This window comes from Penicillium soppii (genome assembly GCF_028829465.1).
Source record: "Penicillium soppii strain IBT 18220 chromosome Unknown utg000007l, whole genome shotgun sequence".
Taxonomy (NCBI): Eukaryota; Fungi; Ascomycota; class Eurotiomycetes; order Eurotiales; family Aspergillaceae; genus Penicillium; species Penicillium soppii.
Genome location: NW_026643237.1, coordinates 1,307,287 through 1,324,120, shown reverse-complemented (window position 1 = coordinate 1,324,120; position 16,834 = coordinate 1,307,287). Strand labels below are relative to the sequence as shown.

Sequence of the window (16,834 nt, the reverse complement as noted above, 5' to 3'; positions counted from 1 at the left end):
CTTCAACGTCGGACATCTCACCGAGCGGGCAACTACACCTACATCGCATATAAAGTTATACCGAAACATGCATGGAATAGATAATTAGTTTATTCACATCATAACACCGAAAGCGTGGTGAATTATCCAACTCCAAAAAGAAAATCCCTAAACCCAGTCTATGAACGCCATCACACAGAGCCGTGTATATACAGATGCCAATGCAAGATAATATAAAGATTATAACTCAGTCCGATGAGGATTCCGTTGAGGCTGAGTATGGGGGCGCGGCTGGGGAGCCTTCAGCTTCCAAGCGCGAGGAGGGACCGGCAAACCGAGCCAATAATTGTACAGTCGGACCGACTCCCAGGTACCAATTCGAAGTCTGCAATGGTCAGTATCATCGTCAAAAACCCACATCAACATTACAACTTACAGTGTCCGAGGAATATCCATCCAGGTCTGCCAGATATATCCGACTGTACCCCAGACCATGTCCCACTCGTGCTTGATATCCTCCCAGACCCCGTCGTCCGGGCTGCGCGGCTTGCGCTCCCAGGGGTATCGCTCGGGCGCTTCTCGGCCATAAATGAAATCCTCCTCGTTATCGCCCTCGAAGTAGAAATTGTTGTTTCCATCCTTGAATACTCGTCTGCTGCCCTGACCGGCGAGGGCATTGGCATGGTGCGACGAAGGCACTGCGCCATGTACGGGGAACATATGGGTTGTGCCGGTCAGGAGGGCACGTTGCATGCTTCGTGAAGCGGCGAGACTGTGCGAGATGCGACCGAGGGTGTTGATCAGGGCGACCAGCTCGGTACGGCGAAGGGGAGGGTTCTCGCCGTTTTTGGTCTCGTCGTAGTCGAAGAGCACTTTCAAGGCAGTTCCGTATCCGTTCACCTGCAGCTTGCCCCATAGTCGGCACTTGTCGCAGCCCACGCAGTCCATCAGGCGGCTGACGTTGCGGAAGCGGTTGCGGAAGTCCTCTTTCAATCCCAGAGCGCTGGGATCCTGGAACATAATCTTCTCGTCAAAAATCTTGGGGAGAGTCGTAAGAGTCGATGTGAGCTTGTTCACGCGCTTCTTGGTCTCGCGGTCTTGTTCGGGGTCGCTGGCACAGAACGTGTAGTTGTCCAGGTGCTTGCGAAGCTTTGTTACAGCGCGCGAGACCAGCGCGTAGTTGAAGTACATATTCGAGATGCGCTCTGGGTGATCAAGGAGTCGTTCCTTGAAGCACTGCACGTTAGGGTGCCATTGGCCTGTGGTTTGGTTCAGGTAATCCCAGCACAAGTGGGTGGAGATCGAAGCATGCATGCCACTGATGAGCCGGTGGAACACCCGCTTCTCCAGACACTCGTTATCCAGCGGAAGGCCTTCCAGGCGCTGGGACTCCTTGTGGATCACGTTTCGGAAGTCCGATGCTGCCTGGAGGCCACCCAGTGGAACGTTCAGCGTCTGTTCCTCAAGCTCATTGGCCATGGGCTTCATGAAACAATTCTCGCTGTAGATGGCGTTCCAGACCTGGTGCGCGCCTTCTCCCATATATCCGGTGAAACGCTCTGGGTTGTCAACCAGGCTCACATAGTCTCCCTTCCCGGCGGAGCCCTCGTCCTCCGGGATACAGTAGTCTCGGTCATCACATTCATCGTCGTATTCGACCACACAACTTTCTCCAACATCGTCACCCAGCTCTCCTTGGAGTGGGCGTTCTTTTGGACGCTCGGCTTGGATCTTGCGGGGTGGATGATTCGCCTTTGGGCCTTCTAGCTTACTCAGTTCCTCTGCCCGCCAGGTGAGCGGGATGTCCTCTTCGGACTCAATGGTATTTACGGAGCAAGCGATGTTGCCACACATGCTGTTCGCATCGGACCAGAATGGACATTCTGTGTTGAATAGGTTTAGGCGGTAGTATGAGAAAAAGTCCGTTTCTTGCGTGATAGAGTTGAGGGTCGAGAAAATGAGGTCGTTGATTCCGTTGATTTCACCGTACGAGACACAGGCATCCGATACCATGGCTGAGGGTTCCAGCTATAGAATCAATTGATCAGCTATGTATCCTGCCTATCCGGGGTCTTTGTTTTGTCTTACCGCGCACTTGGTCGGATCTAGTGGGATATCCTCTTCACTGGCGCTGGATAAGCCTGCCAAGGCAAAAAGCGCCGCATAGCAAAGGCTTGCTGTGGACCTCATTTTTCCAACTGCTGGTATATGGAGCGAACAACGTCACCGGTGTATATGCAAGGTGGCGCAACGGCCGGAGATTCCGCGGGATAGTCGATTCGTAGTTCGGTGTAAGTCGTGAATTTTGGAAAGATGGTTCAAGCAGAGAGAACAGATGATAGAATTAAAAATAAAGAAACAAGAAAGCAGAAACAAAGAGGAATGCCTAAGAACCCAAAAAAATAGTGGACAAGCTGGCCTCGAAATGCGCGGAGGATCGGCCGATCGCCAAGAAATGACAATGGCCTGATTCTGCCGTCCACAGGAGGCTCTGATTGGTTGTTACTGATTTGGGGGCGGTGACAGATCAGCCTCCAGTGGCAAGTTGATTAGAAGATGTTGAAAAGCTCGTGAGACGATCAGATGGTGAGATTGTGAGACAAGTGAGATAATGAGATGGCTTGGAATATGGTGCCACAGAATATTGTTTCTAAATTATACGTCCTACTATATACGATCAAGTCCCCATTAGTGATACAATGTATACATAGTGTTATCATTTCCCTAATTACTAAACAAAAGATGGAAAGGGTTGCAAAATCTTCATTCAAGTTGATCTCAAAATCGCAAATAAATCATGAGCTTTATACTCAGTCTACTTTTATATTTCATGGAATGACTATTGCGAAAGTGGTACTATGAAAAGTATGATTTTCCTGAAGACAATATGTACACTTTTGAAAACAGAAAGAAAAAAAGAAAACCAAAGTAAAGAAAACCAAAGTTAACAATTTAATATCGGCTTAGACTTGGAGGTAAAGAACATCGAACAAGGGTCACCTAAAGAGGGTCCAAGGAGCGACTCTCAGCAGAAGGGGGCCATGAAGGTGGAATGCAGGACATACCAGTCCATCTGTACTAAACAACCCACTGATCAGCTTACGGGGTATAAAATGGCTGCTCACGAGCCTGAATATCAGTAGAAGTTGCAGGGGGTTTGAGATTCTGACCCTCAGTACATCTGTATGGAGAAGGAGGAGGAGGAATTGGCGACAAAGGGGTCCCGGCAGATGAATGCTTCCTTAAATGTCCCTTGTAAAGATCACCTCTTTCAGGATAGGGAGTCGCTCGGCGACGTGTTCGGTTTCGCTTGGGACTGGTAGTTCTTCCATTTGGAGACGTCACCCGCACACGTGGATTTCTAGATCTACGGTCTGACTGGTCGGGAATTGAATATTGCAAAAGACTGGGAATTCCTCCGAGCGAATCTGTTATCGCTGGACGACTCGCCTGAGATAGCTTTGCAATGTCAGAGCCGATTGAGGACTCCGGTGCTTGCATAGCTTTTGTGATCTCTGCAGAGATTAAAGGCACTGAAGTGGAAGGATATAAAGGTGTCGGGGATCCTGAGAGAGAGGGCGTTGAGGCTGCAGACTCCAAAGGTAGAAGACGCGGGAAGATGTTGAGATTATCTATTTCAAAATCAGCCATCATCGATTCAAAGGCATCAGCATCGACCAAATAGGTCATTGTGCAGCCCAAGCTCGCCTGAATATACCAGCAGGCGTAGCCGTACTCGGTTCCATAGAAGCTTTGATGGCGTTGAGCACGGGCAGTGAAGTACTGAGGAGGTGCGTTCTTGAGAGACTCATTGAAGGGCTCAGTTGTGCCCATCAACTCGCCAATCCTGCGGAGCTCTGATAGCTGAAGGAAGAGGACTCCCGTCTGTGGAAAGATGAGCTCGCGGACAGTGTCAGATTTTAGATCAGAAATGAACTTCTGCATGTTGGTGCAGAAGCTAGCATGCTTCTCTTTCAGCAATGTGGAGAACAATGTGGAGAATTCTCCCCCTCTGAGAAACATGGTAGCGGTTGGGATGGGATGTTCTCTCAGAGGGTTGTAAGTTGACAGTGATATAGTACTCACAAACGTTTATGAAGAAGCTGCAGCAATGAGCTTAGAATATGGGTATGCTTTTGAGGCTTAATTGAGATAATAATCACAAGATCGGAACGTGCAAAACATGAGGCAGTATTGCGGGGATTCATTGTATTTATGTTTCATGGTAAAGGACTTAGGTTACCAACAAGGGACAATGCTTATCCAAAAGAAAACAAAAATTAGTCGAACAAAGGCACAAGGGTATTATTAGCTATGTAAACTCCCGAGGTCTTTTTTGACGATTTGTTGAGAACTGTTAGCATCCACTTGAGCTGAAAGGCTGCCATAGAAAGACCAGACAAAGAGAATTGTTGGGCCATGGAAAGCTGAGATCCATCTTACAGTAGGTAACCTTGGAAGCAACTGGATAACAACCTAAGAGACACATAACTAAAAAGAAAGAATCAAGGTGCTTGGTCAATATTCATAAGGCTTTGAATAATCTGACATCCCCAGGAAAGTGAGATTTAACATTAATGCAATATAAAACCGGTTGAGATAATCAGCAAATGAAATTTTGGAATGAGACAAGGAGTTGGTAACACTGAAATACCAGAAACTGCCGCTTGTTTTGAAAAGTATGTACATGTATCGTAAATAAAGAAGCCCTAACTGCTCCAGTATCGGGATTCAGGACTTCTGAATCCCGGGGTTAGTAGTAAGCCCTCGAATCCCGTAGTAAATCGTCCAGCATATTCGTTATCTTTGTAATTGCAGCTTGACATGCCCAGAAATACGATACGAATTAGTTGATTCATAAGCCTGATTCTCTACCTACACCTACCTACAGCAAAATAATATGAATATAGCACCTAGTCCCACATTTCGCTAATCAAGTGTTCTTCCTCTTTTCCCTCCAAAGTACATAGATCTATATCTAACTCATATTTGAGGGAAACGATTCCACCTCATTTCAAACATCATCATAACATGATCATGGCAGTCTCAGAATCTCGTCTTTCCCGCCCTTCGCAGGTGGGGAACATTAACCTGAAGCACCGCATTGTCAAGGCGGCAATGAGCAGATTTCGCGCAGACGACACTCACATCCCACTACCCATCACAGTGAACTATTAGGCCCAGCGTGCATGCGTCCCAGGAACTTTACTCATAACCGTAGGGACCTTCATTTCAAAGCACACAAGCGGCTACCCCAACGTTTCCGGAATTTGGAGCGATGAACCAATCGCCGCCTGAAAAACCGTGACCGACGCAGCTCACGAGAAAAAGTCATTCATTTGCTTGGAGCTGTAGGCATTGGGACGCACTGCGGTCCCCCAGGTCACGGAAATGGAAGGCTATGAGGTCATCAGCTCCAGTCCAATACCAGTTTGACCTTACAGTTCTGATGCGCTGGACTCCGAGCTGCCCAAGGCCAGGGAGCTGACGAAGTCTAAAATCAAGGAGTGGGTGGGTAATCATTTCCATGCCTCTAAGAATGCTGTCGTGGCGGGACATGATGGTGTCGAGATCCACGATGCGAGTGGATACCTGTGCGATCAGTTCCTCCAAGACACTTGTAATCATCGGGTTGATGAGTACTGTGGCTCGATTGAAAATCGCTCTCGCTTCCTTAATACATGACAGTGGAATCGCATCTGTCGAAACGTAGTTGTGTTTTGTGAATTTGATAGAGTTTGGATGAGTCTGAGTACATACAAACCTGGGCATCTATCCATGGATGTATGTAGCTATATTTGTCAAGCTTCCGCTTCCATGTTGAGAGTCGGGGTATCAGCCTGATTCACATATAGGTCTTGTTCTGAACCCCCGACCTTCTCGTACAATTTTCCTTTTATACGTCTCCAACGGTTACTTGAGCATTTGAACAATGTATACCAGGATCTTTCCCAATCTCTTCAAAAAAACCAAAGACGTCCCGATTGTCTTTGGAAACATCCCCTCGTGGGTTGCCTTGGGCATGGCGATGGCTGCATGGTCTCGCAAGACATCCTTGGAGCTTCAAAATTCCGCCGCGACAGTCCAACATAATCCTTCTGATGTTGCGCCGGTCAATCCTAAACTCGAAAAATAAAAAAGAAAAAAAAAACCTATGATTCATGGTGAGTGGTCTGAACTTGTCAATTCCATCCTCATCATCTGGTTGCTAACCCAGATTAGTATCACTTCAGCCCCACGCCCCTTTTTGCAGATCATAGGTCTGAGCACCCATAGAATAGATTAGAAAGCCAATAATATGCAAAGCGTTCGTATTTAAATACAAAGGTAAACGCGCTTGACCAGTCTAGTACGTAGCAAATGTCTAGGACTGTGACTAATTTTGCAATGGGAAGTTTATAGAAATTCTCCATTGGCTGTCTTGCTACGGCAACTAGTGACACATGTGTATAATTGATGGCATACCTCACATATCCCCTTTTCCAAGCTACAAAGGAACAACTTGAGGACTCATCAGGTAGCCCAAAAGAAGCAAATAGGGCGGAGACGCATCTCATGCAATGCAGCGGAATAGTAGTTCGGCAAGCCATGGCGCAAGATTGATTGAATCGCCGCAAGTCCCAATCATGAATGGTTAAAAAGATTATGTTGATGAAAAAGAATGCAATGTTATTGCAATTCCTCGAGGACATTAATGTACACACGCATGGGAAGGAAGTTTGATCGGTTCTATCAGTTCTTCTGTGCAGATTAGTAAGGTCCATTTATTGTAGGATGTGATCCAAACTCACGTTATGATTCCATACGCTATTGCGATGCTCAAATTCCAATGAATCTATTCCTCTGAGATCCTCCTCTTTGGCCGTCAGTAAGATCGCGACCTGCCAGGTCATCCGCTGTTATCCGGTTTCCTTCGTTTGGTGATAACACAGCTTACTCGATCTTTCCTAGGGCTTTGAGAGGTTTGCTTCATACTCTACATCTAGATTACCTCGGAATGAAAATTTGTAGATCAATTGCGCCGTGTTATTCACTTGATACTTTGGGGGTGGTCGGTCTGCCCGGGTATTGTTCTGAGTGATGGGAGGACTGGAAGGTGATTAAAAACAAACCATATGAAAATTTAAACATAAATGTAGATCTGCGATGAGTAACAACGTGTACTCTAGCTTGACTCCTAATGGTTTTGAGGACTATGGTAAAATGAAAAGTAGCACATAATGAGGTATAGATGAATGGCTGATTGAAACTTGAGACCAATTTGCTGCCTCGTCATTGATAAGAAGCAAAGAATATGAAAAAAAAAGGAAAAGAAAAGCCAACAGGATGTATGGTCAGTGGGAGCGAAGAAACCATTTAAAGGGGGAACTTGATTGTTGTTCCATAGGGAACCAAAAATTGAGTACATGACTAGAAACCCTGGAAGGGACATATGAAGCTGTGTCTAGAAAGAGTTTAGAATATGGCATCTTTGGAAATTCTTCGTAGAGAAAAATGAATTTGAGCCCTAGCCACCTTCGTATAGATATATTCATGGCCGCATTCTAGGAATATAATGACGTTCCAATTACAACATCCAACCAATACCCCGACTCCCAACTTGGGAGCGGAGGCACAACATACACGTGTTCACTCCGACTCACTTTCTTGTCGTTCTTCAAGCTCTACGATTCTACAACACACAGCTATTAGGGCTTTCTTGACCTTCAATATAACAAACATCTTACACCACTTTCTTTAACCAACAGCGCAAATCTGATGCAGCCAATCAACTCCAAAACAATGAAATTTTGGGTAGATATTCAAAAATCTGCTACCCTCGCTAGCAAAAGGGGGCAATAGGGGGAGAGCTATCGGTTCCGATGTGCATCACTCAAGCACAAATTTACAACAAATTTCCCTACTACCCGATTTTCAGAGGACAAGAGTACTATGCCAACGAGACAAACAGACCTGGGTGTATCTTCGAAAAGCCATACAGACAATAATGAGGATGATATAAAATTTTGGGAGGAAATGCGCCAAACGTGCCTCCTCATTGCGGCCACGGCTTGAAATCATTAGCTTAGTTCGTTGTCGTTGTTTTTCCTTTCTATGATATAACTTTGTATTGCTGATGTGTTATTGTCTTTGCTTCATTTTTTTAAGAAAATTAACTTTGCATTTAAGCAATGTGCAATCTTGGGAGTTTATAGATAGCATCTTATATAATTATCTCACACAATCCATGAATAGACTATAGAAAGATCAGGTATCAAGCTAAGCCAAATTCCTAGACGACTGGAGATAAGATCTCGCTACCTTTCACATTCTCCCCAGTCCCAAAGAAAGGAACAAAGTACCTATTATATATTGAATCTATAATTACAAAAGTTCGATACGGCTGCATGTTAGAGCCAAATGCGATCCTGATTATCATACGACTATATACCCGTACCACTCCTTCTTCCATGTTCGTCCAAACCGATGATTTGCACTTGCATCAAAGTCATTAAATCCACTGGCCTTACTATGCCTCTGCCCGTTGGTCCACACACTTAATAGGCAACACGCAGAGCCCTCCCATAGAATCTCCCTGGGTAGCCTACGCGGCCTCGATACAAACAGGATCGCGAAGTCAGCGAAACGGAGCCCAAGATACCCGTCCTTAGACCTCCCCAGTGATTGGGGAGACCGGATCACCAATATCGGCATCTGCAACAAGTGATTGTCAAACAAGCGGATGTGTCCAAGGCAGAGAAGAGGAAAGAATTCCAAGGATGACATCCGTAAATACATCTGCCCCCGTAACTCCAAGAACAGTCTTTTCGTCATAGGACCAACTGCGGAAAAGTCTACCGTGACTCTTATTGTGCCTTCTCGTATGCGCTAGAACGTGAACGATTGTCTCTCGAAGTAGCGGGCTGAAACGTATGGGAGCATACATGGTGAATTGGATCAATCCGTAACTCCTTGTCCAAGGCCAGCTGTGCATGAATTGCGGCGAAGCATAGGGCTAGTCAATCTCAATTACAGCCACGAGGGATTCGTTAGGATGGGTATGTTGTAGTGACTTGGTCAGTAACGTGAAGAAGGGTTGAAATGCTCGACATGTTTTGATGGAACGAGCCGGGAAAACATCCATGTCTACATTAAAACCGCCGTGGGACCACAAGAGCATGTATTTCAGTAGGTCTGCCCGCAAGATGTTAAGTGGGTAAGATTCATGAGTCTCCGCGATCTCAGGGACGGCAGATAGCTTGTTGGTCACGAATTCGATGGCATTCTTATTATTCAATAGCTTTGTCGGTTTAGTTCAGGTCCATTCATTGTAGGATGTGATCCATGCTAACTTTATCAGTCGATTCACTATTGCGATGTTCAAGTTCCAATGTATCCGTCCCTCTGAAATCCTCCTTTTTGGCTGTCTGCGAGATCTGGACCTGCCAGATCGTATCCTCTGATGTCCGGCTTCCTTTATTTTGTGATGACACATCTTGCTCGATCTTCTTTAGGGCTTTCAAAGTTTTGCTTCATGTTCTACATCTGGATTTTTTCGGAATGGAGATTTGGAGATCGGGCGCTGTGTTCAAGATGGTCTAGGCCAGGTGTAGACTAAAGCGAACCTGGCCAAGACTTTAGAAGAGCTAAAGAGAATGAAGTGATGAAACTGATTTCCAGTGGTTCTGTAGCATGTTATAACGTGTGCGATATTTGAAAACTATATGAGCGGTGGACGGAAGACCCATTTCCTGCCTACTAGTCTAACACCATCAAAGTTTGAGATAAGAACTGCGTGTCCAGCATACACTATAACGAAGACAAAGCAACAAGGCTTGATAGCTCGATTTCGCAAGTCTTTCCCTCAAAGGTTAAATGTTTCTATAGATGTACAGTTCTTCGCGAAATTGTACCAACTCGAACTACTCTTGATGTTCCAAAACCAAGGATAAGACTGAAGCTAGGGTATGGAGTCAAATAGAGTACGAAGAGACTATAACCAATTTTCTTCCTTGTATCGTAATAGACGTGCCATCGATGTATAACAAAAGATTCGTCTCTATAATATTGGCCTTGCTAAAGATAGAAATGCAATTGAACAATATGATTACTTGCTAGGAATTTGTTTGTATGCTGGACTATTGGTAACAATCCATCCTTGTTTGTTAAGGGTGAATGATTAGGGACGTCCATTTAGCCATAAGCAAAAATAAGACAAGTTAAATGTGATTGTTTGCATGTTTAGGTATGGTACGTGTTGTGGATCATCAATGCCATCACTCCTTATACACCTTTTCTAATTTTGCCAACGCATGCTGTGAAGCCAGTCGGTTAGGGTGCTCTTCGGCCAGGGTTATCTCTTGTACTGCAACCACATGCTCAAGCAGCTTGACTGCCTCGCCGATCTGGCCATTATCTTGGTATGCACAGGCGAGCTCATGCTGGGATGCTAGTCGAGAGGGATGCTCTTCAGCCATGACTTTCTCTTGTACTGCAACCACATGCTCAAGCAGTTTGACTGCCTCGCCGATCTGGCCGTCAGCTTGGTATGCACTGGCGAGCTCATGCTGTGATGCTAGTCGGTCAGGGTGCTCTTTAGCGAGGGTTATCTCTTCTACTGCAACCACATGCTCAAGCAGCTTGACTGCCTCGCCGATCTGGCCGTCAGCTTGGTATGCACTGGCGAGCTCATGCTGGGATGCTAGTCGAGAGGGGTGGTCCTCCGCGTACTGGCATTCACTCCACCGACATATTTCTTCATAACAACATACAGCCTCTCTGATCCTGCCATCTGCTTCCAGGCACCGCGCAACCTTCAGATTTAGCTCCGACCTCTCCTCTGTGTCATGCCCTTCGCTTTCCTGGAGAGCCCGCAGGCTATGAGGTAGCAAAGTCCGCCACAACTTGCGGTTGGTATAATCATCGGACGGGAACACGCCCGCTAAATGACCGACTGCTCTTTCCATTGTCTGCTTTGTGAACCCTTGCTCTTGAACCCACACTTGCGTCGCCAAGTGGACCAGGCTATGCATATCATATAAAGCATCATCTCTTTCGGCTAGAAAGGCATAACCACACAATGTGCCAATAGCGTGGACTATTTGTTCTTCTGATCCAAAGTCAGGTAGGAGCGACTGTGAGATCGCCTTTGGCTCGATGCACGAGATAAATGACAATAATTTGGCTGCAGCTTCATCCGTTCTGTGGATCTGCTGAAAGGAGATCAGCCAGGTGGTAGCCACGGCATTCTGCGATCCCCTGTAGCGAGTGCTGTCGTGAAATTGTCTGCCTAAGAGATTGATCACATCACTCTTTGTGCCGCGTAGCAATGAGAGGTATTTTGAAATTGATATATCTGCCGTGTTCATGTAGGCAACTGCTTGCGTGATCGCTAGAGGCAAATTGTTGAGTTCTTCCAGCAGCTGCACTGTCTCTTCTCTATCTTCACGCGAGTCTTTTTGGATCAGTGATTTTTCCAATAAACTTGTCGCCTCTTGTAAATGCATTTCTTGGAGATTCGTGACTTCATTGCCAGCAAATGACACAGCTATCTCTCGAGAGCGAGTAGTTAGTAGTGTCACACCGAGCTCGCTCTCTGGAAGATATTGGCTCATTCCTCCTGGCGAATCTGAGCTTCCAAAGAGCAAGTCCATATCGTCTGCATTGTCCACAATCAGAAGCCAGGGTCCGGTTGATTCCAAACTCAGATGTCGTTGCACTGACTCCATGGTATCTTCATTATCTGAGATTTTGCTAATTCCTAGCTTCGTCGCAATCTGCGTGCAAGCCTGCTCAAAACTCGCCTTGCTCAGTGCTGATATCCAAAAGATAGAATAAGAGGGCATGTTTTGTCTCGCCCAGTACGCAACTTGCAGTGCAATTTGGGTCTTGCCGACGCCTCCTAGCCCGAAGATTGCGAGTCGCCCGTTATCCTTCTGGATCAGCACTTTCTGCTGAAGCCCATCTAATTCCTTTCTACGTCCTACAAAGTGACGGTTTTGACGGAGTGGGATCAAACAAAAAGGCCCGCCTGTGAAAGCCATTCGAGTGTTAGTAGATCTTGCTTAGTGAGTCGGGCTCCTGTCTGGACTAACTAAGACAGGCTTTTCCACGGCTCATCGGCCTATCTTCATTCACCATAGAGTCTTGACGAGGACGGGTGATTTCATCGACCAGTTTCTTGATCACCCGCTCATTCTCCGCTAGGTAGTTCCGGGTATGTGCGGATATCTTGCTAGCTTTCTCCCAATCGGATAACGTGATATCTTGAAGGCCTTGATCAACATTGAAACGGAAGTATTCACTATCAGCGCCATAGCGATAATCGACGTCGGCTGCTACTTTCTTAGATGATGTGGCCATCTTTTTCAGCGCATTAATGATAGATAATCGTTTGTCTTTGATAGTAACAACATCACCTAGGCCAGTTCCGATGCTTAGAATCCGCATTCTTCCGCGATCAGGAAACTCTCGCTGGGCCTCCTGGATCAGAATATTGCATGGATTATTGTAACCAAAACCGGCATCAATGAACTCGATCTCATCTCGGCCAACTTTGATGGACTTGAAAAAGGTCGTTGCTGCTGACGTCGCTCGTGCGACCTGCCAAACAGTAGAACTATCGAAGGCAGCGGATCGATCGTATGTCTTGAAGAGCGTTGGTGGTGCATCGACATTATCTTTCGTGATCGCCAAGACCACACTGTAGCATATTAACAAAGGCTACCTAATCAGGCATTCTGCATTACAAACTCACGTTTTCGTGCATGTGTTATCCCGGAAAGCCATATCGCAATGTGAACACGTATTGACAGTTGTCTGGCCTTGGCGCCGACGGGTTACGCATTCGATGTGCGTACAGTACTCTCTGACTACCTGTTTCATAGCATTTTCGAGAGCTTTTGCTGAGAAAGCACCTTTGGGCGATGCAGGTAATATTGATGTCCGTTTTGGGGTAAATGCTTGCTCCGCAACTTGTCTATATGCTCGTATGCATTCATCGACTGTCATGCCTAGCCTTCCAAGCATGATAGCGATAATCCTTGGGGTTAATTAGCGATGATGTCTCAGATGCATCGAGCATTCAGCCATACCCTCCAGTGCTTGTGCCACCGATCAAGTCAAAATGGTCGCGCGGTCGCGGAACGTGGTCAAGGCGCTCAGCATCGCGGATCATCTCCATGATCCTCTCCAGTATGAGAAGACTTGAGATGCCACGGATTCCACCCCCATCTTCGAACGATTAGTGACTTAGTGTGGGCTACTTGAACCAGACAGTCTTACCAAGCGAGAGAATCCTCAGCGGCTGACAAGAGTCCGTCATTGCGGTTGCCGGGTCCGTGGTCTTTGTTCAGGTCAGAGGAGTGTATGACGATAAACAGTCCCTAACAGATAGAGTTGTGAATATCACGAAAGCACGACTCAATCAAAGTAAAACACAGCGCTGGTTGACTATCAGCGCCAGCTGAAGCCGTTGCCGCCCCGCACCCTCGCACGGTCCCTGTTAAAAAGACGAAGAGAGAGTCGTGGGGGCCATCCTTGGCATCAATTACTTATGATGATGGTTCATAGAAATCAGGCTTTTGAGAGTTTTGCTTTATATTCAAGATCTGTCTCGGAACGGAGATTTGTAGATCACTCGCGCTGTGTTCTCCACTCGATACTTTGGGGTGGGTCGGTCTGCCCAGGTACTGTCCTGGGTGATGGGAGGGCTGGAAGGAGTGAAGAAGCCATCCATAGGGCGAGCCAAATTGTTGTTCCACAGGGAAACAAAAATTGAGTACATGACTAGCAAGTCTGGAAGGGACACGTGAAACTGTGTTCAGAAAGGGTCCAGGAGGACTCACAGGATTCAGAGCCTCGCCATGGAACCACAACATCCTCTGATCACAGCTAAATAAAGATTGGCTGCTAGTCAGTTCTTTGTTCGGCTCACTTGATCGAACAACGCTAGACATGGCTTGAAAATCGATAGTCTGTGTTGAACAATATTGAACTGAGCTTCATTCTTGCTCTTTTTCTATATGCACCTAACTCGATGAGACAGATAAGGTACGGCCCGCAAAGTTTGTACTACCCCATTCCTACATATACTAGTTGCGTGACTTAGAGACTTCTCACCCGGCCGCCGTTGAATATATGCTGTTGTTGGCTTTTATGCAGTGATTTTGATCGAAAAATAAGCGATCTGTACATTCGTCGCCAAAAATTGAAGAAGGTGAAAATGAAAGTTTATAGCCATTTTAAACGCCTCGCAACATAGCTTCCGCCACCAATAACTCCCGTCACCCCCGTGAAGACAATCAACGATCCATACCCACTCCCGAATCCATAACCCGGCTCGCCCTCCCAAGGCAGCCCCTTCACAAGTGCCTCACTAAGAGGGCCGGAAACCAGGTTTCCAATGCCCCTCCCCGCGGCAAGAGAAGCGAACACCATGCTTGATTCTGCAGAAGGCTTCTTGAGAACGACATCGCGCATAATGCCAGGCCAAGTACTCGTATATGACCCCGCGAAGAGGCCATACACAATTGAAAAGATGAAAAGAGGAGCAAGAGTCATGGAAAATCCCCAGATGAGGAAGACACCGAGGGTTGACCCAATGGTAGAAATAAGGATACAGACCGTCACATCGAGCTTATCGATGATGGCACCCATAAGCACGCAGCCAACGACGGAGGCCAAGTTGAATAGGATGACAGTCAGTGCTTGCAGCGAGGCTGATGCTCCGATCATGCCCGCGTACGTCGGGAGATACAGGGACGGCAAGAAGAACCCAAGAGCCTCGATAATATTGCAAATCTGGAAGAGGCCAAAGGTGGAGGTCATCAAAAAGCTGAGATTTGGAAGTGATGGGCTGGGACGGTTCTTTGCGATCGGCACGCGCGGTTTGACGAAGTAGACCAGCGGCGCTGTGAGGACAAAGAGCACAATTGCAAAGCCACGCAATGTGGTTCGGAATCCGTATCGGCCAAGGAGTTGTTCCATGACAATGGGGAGGACAACACCGCCAATTCCAGTGCCCGCCCACATCACACCGAAGGCGAGGCCTTTGCGCTTGTCGAACCATTCTTCCATTAGCAAGATGCAGGGGGAGTAGGCGATGCTGCCGCCGATGGCATAGAAGATTCCTTGCGTTATAATGAGATGGTTGACGTTTGTGGCGAGGGAGCTCAGGCCGAGAGCCGCACACATCAGCAGTACGCCTACGCCGCAGCCTAGGCGTTGATACTTCGGCCATTGTCTGTAGGCGGCGAAGACGAGTGGGAGGTCGAGATACATTATTCCCTGTAGTACTACAGTTAGATGTGTTGATATTGTGTGAATGGAAATGTTCCAATGCTCATACCATAGCGCAGGTTCCGACGACGGCGATGTTTCCGGTGTTCTTGAATTCGGGTATCTCGCTGTAATATGCTTGGAAGACACCGTATGTGAATGCGAATCCCCAGACGAGGGCCTCCATAACGAAGCATGCGGCGAGGAAGAGCCAGGCGTTCATTCCGCCATCCATGGGCGGGAGCGATTTGCCATTGTGGGCATTCGACAGTTGAGTGGTATCATTTCGTTCCGGGGTTGGTCCCTTCTCGGTGTCGCTGGACAAAGACGGTGATCCTCTGACTTCCTCCATTGAGTCGGAGTCTGTGTCAAGTGTAAGGATTGAAGTTGAGGAGATCTCCTGAGAATGGGAAATGGCCCCAAATTTAATTCCTAATTGTCAAGCAAGTCAACGACAGGGCGTGAAAATGGTATCCACCTTGTTCATTGGAACCAATGGTCTTTGAGGATGACCGTGGAACGGCCCTCTGCCGTTCCTATACCGGACACTAAGCTTAAATAGTACTAGAACTGTTTCTATCCATGGATCGATGCCCGGAGTCTATTAATAATCACTTACTTTGATATAAATCGGCATTGTGGACAGAATAAAACATCACATGCAGTGTGAATGAAATTTTCGAGTGCCTCGCTAACTAGTCCTTAGTATGTAGATGCACTAGATACATATTCACCAGTTTCAAATTTTGGTACTGTCGTAGCACAAGACAGCAACCGCTTTGTCCTTGATTTCCAGCTCACTAAAGCTGCAGACTCCTGGATCTTCCATTGAGTACCACAGTGGGTCTTCACACTTTTCATCACTAAGATGACGGATTAGCATACCACCAAACTCAGCGTCTGGTAGTATAACTTACTTATAAAAGTTACACACAATATCTTCTGGGACCTTGGCACCGCTCACTTTGCCCTTCCTATCGATCATTCTTGTAAGTTGTTGTCTTTACGGATAGGTGATACCCAGATTCACATACAGAGTGGCAGGAACGACCGTGCATTTGTTATTCGGTTCAATGGCTTCAGCTATGCCGGTGCATGGCTCTTTAGAATACAAGATAACCTGAAATACAATAGTCGTTAGTATGGTGGGTGCAAAAAGGTGGATGTTCTTTTGGGCAGGATACTTACCTTTTGCGCGGCCAGAGAGGGAACAGCACAAGAAAGTGCTGTGAGAAGTAGCAGCTTAGATGAAATCATCGTGATTCGAGTTTAGAGGGGACTTTGTGCTAGAGTAGATTGTAGAGTGCGACAATTTGCAAACCACAGTGCGAGCAAACATTACTTATGTAGCAAATCGGCAATGCCACTTTCATCAGTCGGAATGAGCTATCACGCAGGCTCGATCCCAGTGACGCATTCTTTTTAGGTCCCTTGCATACTGGCTGCAGAGTCTTGAGGGTCAATTGCCAGACCGACAAACTTTGCAGGAACGTGCAGATATCCCTTACAGTCCGAATCGGGCCATGCAGTGACGATCCGATCGCGTTGTGCTATAATGCCCCCGAGTCAACTCGTCATTATTGCTGTACCTGAATTG

At 46.8% G+C, this 16,834-nt stretch overlaps 8 protein-coding genes across 8 annotated transcripts; 1 reads left to right on the top strand and 7 right to left on the bottom strand.

The window, feature by feature from the left end:
• Positions 1–219: 219 nt before the first annotated feature.
• N7529_009764 (ER oxidoreductin) lies at positions 220–2,169 on the bottom strand (the record flags this gene model as incomplete). The annotated part of the gene is made up of 3 exons (XM_057245291.1): positions 220–364; positions 416–2,007; positions 2,068–2,169. The coding sequence occupies 3 exons, from the start codon at positions 2,167–2,169 to the stop codon at positions 220–222; spliced, it is 1,839 nt and encodes a 612-aa protein (XP_057093554.1).
• Positions 2,170–3,078: 909 nt separating this feature from the next.
• Positions 3,079–4,002, bottom strand: N7529_009763 (uncharacterized protein; the record flags this gene model as incomplete). The annotated part of the gene is made up of 1 exon (XM_057245290.1): positions 3,079–4,002. The coding sequence occupies one exon, from the start codon at positions 4,000–4,002 to the stop codon at positions 3,079–3,081; it is 924 nt and encodes a 307-aa protein (XP_057093553.1).
• Positions 4,003–5,310: 1,308 nt separating this feature from the next.
• Positions 5,311–5,607, bottom strand: N7529_009762 (uncharacterized protein; the record flags this gene model as incomplete). Its single annotated transcript, XM_057245289.1, has 1 exon — positions 5,311–5,607. One exon carries the CDS (start codon positions 5,605–5,607, stop codon positions 5,311–5,313), a length of 297 nt encoding a protein of 98 aa, XP_057093552.1.
• A 304-nt stretch (positions 5,608–5,911) lies between these two features.
• N7529_009761 (uncharacterized protein) lies at positions 5,912–6,115 on the top strand (the record flags this gene model as incomplete). Its single annotated transcript, XM_057245288.1, has 1 exon — positions 5,912–6,115. The coding sequence occupies one exon, from the start codon at positions 5,912–5,914 to the stop codon at positions 6,113–6,115; it is 204 nt and encodes a 67-aa protein (XP_057093551.1).
• A 2,279-nt stretch (positions 6,116–8,394) lies between these two features.
• On the bottom strand, positions 8,395–9,473 carry N7529_009760 (uncharacterized protein; the record flags this gene model as incomplete). The annotated part of the gene is given in 4 exon segments (XM_057245287.1): positions 8,395–8,673; positions 8,696–8,974; positions 8,993–9,259; positions 9,312–9,473. Coding segments are annotated over 4 exon segments (987 nt in total), but the record flags the coding sequence as incomplete, so codon positions are not given.
• Positions 9,474–10,235: 762 nt separating this feature from the next.
• Positions 10,236–13,282, bottom strand: N7529_009759 (uncharacterized protein; the record flags this gene model as incomplete). Its single annotated transcript, XM_057245286.1, has 5 exons — positions 10,236–11,989; positions 12,054–12,661; positions 12,716–13,000; positions 13,053–13,191; positions 13,243–13,282. 5 exons carry the CDS (start codon positions 13,280–13,282, stop codon positions 10,236–10,238), a joined length of 2,826 nt encoding a protein of 941 aa, XP_057093549.1.
• A 908-nt stretch (positions 13,283–14,190) lies between these two features.
• On the bottom strand, positions 14,191–15,589 carry N7529_009758 (uncharacterized protein; the record flags this gene model as incomplete). Its single annotated transcript, XM_057245285.1, has 2 exons — positions 14,191–15,246; positions 15,308–15,589. 2 exons carry the CDS (start codon positions 15,587–15,589, stop codon positions 14,191–14,193), a joined length of 1,338 nt encoding a protein of 445 aa, XP_057093548.1.
• A 387-nt stretch (positions 15,590–15,976) lies between these two features.
• N7529_009757 (uncharacterized protein) lies at positions 15,977–16,494 on the bottom strand (the record flags this gene model as incomplete). Its single annotated transcript, XM_057245284.1, has 4 exons — positions 15,977–16,100; positions 16,155–16,211; positions 16,272–16,357; positions 16,426–16,494. 4 exons carry the CDS (start codon positions 16,492–16,494, stop codon positions 15,977–15,979), a joined length of 336 nt encoding a protein of 111 aa, XP_057093547.1.
• Positions 16,495–16,834: the final 340 nt, after the last annotated feature.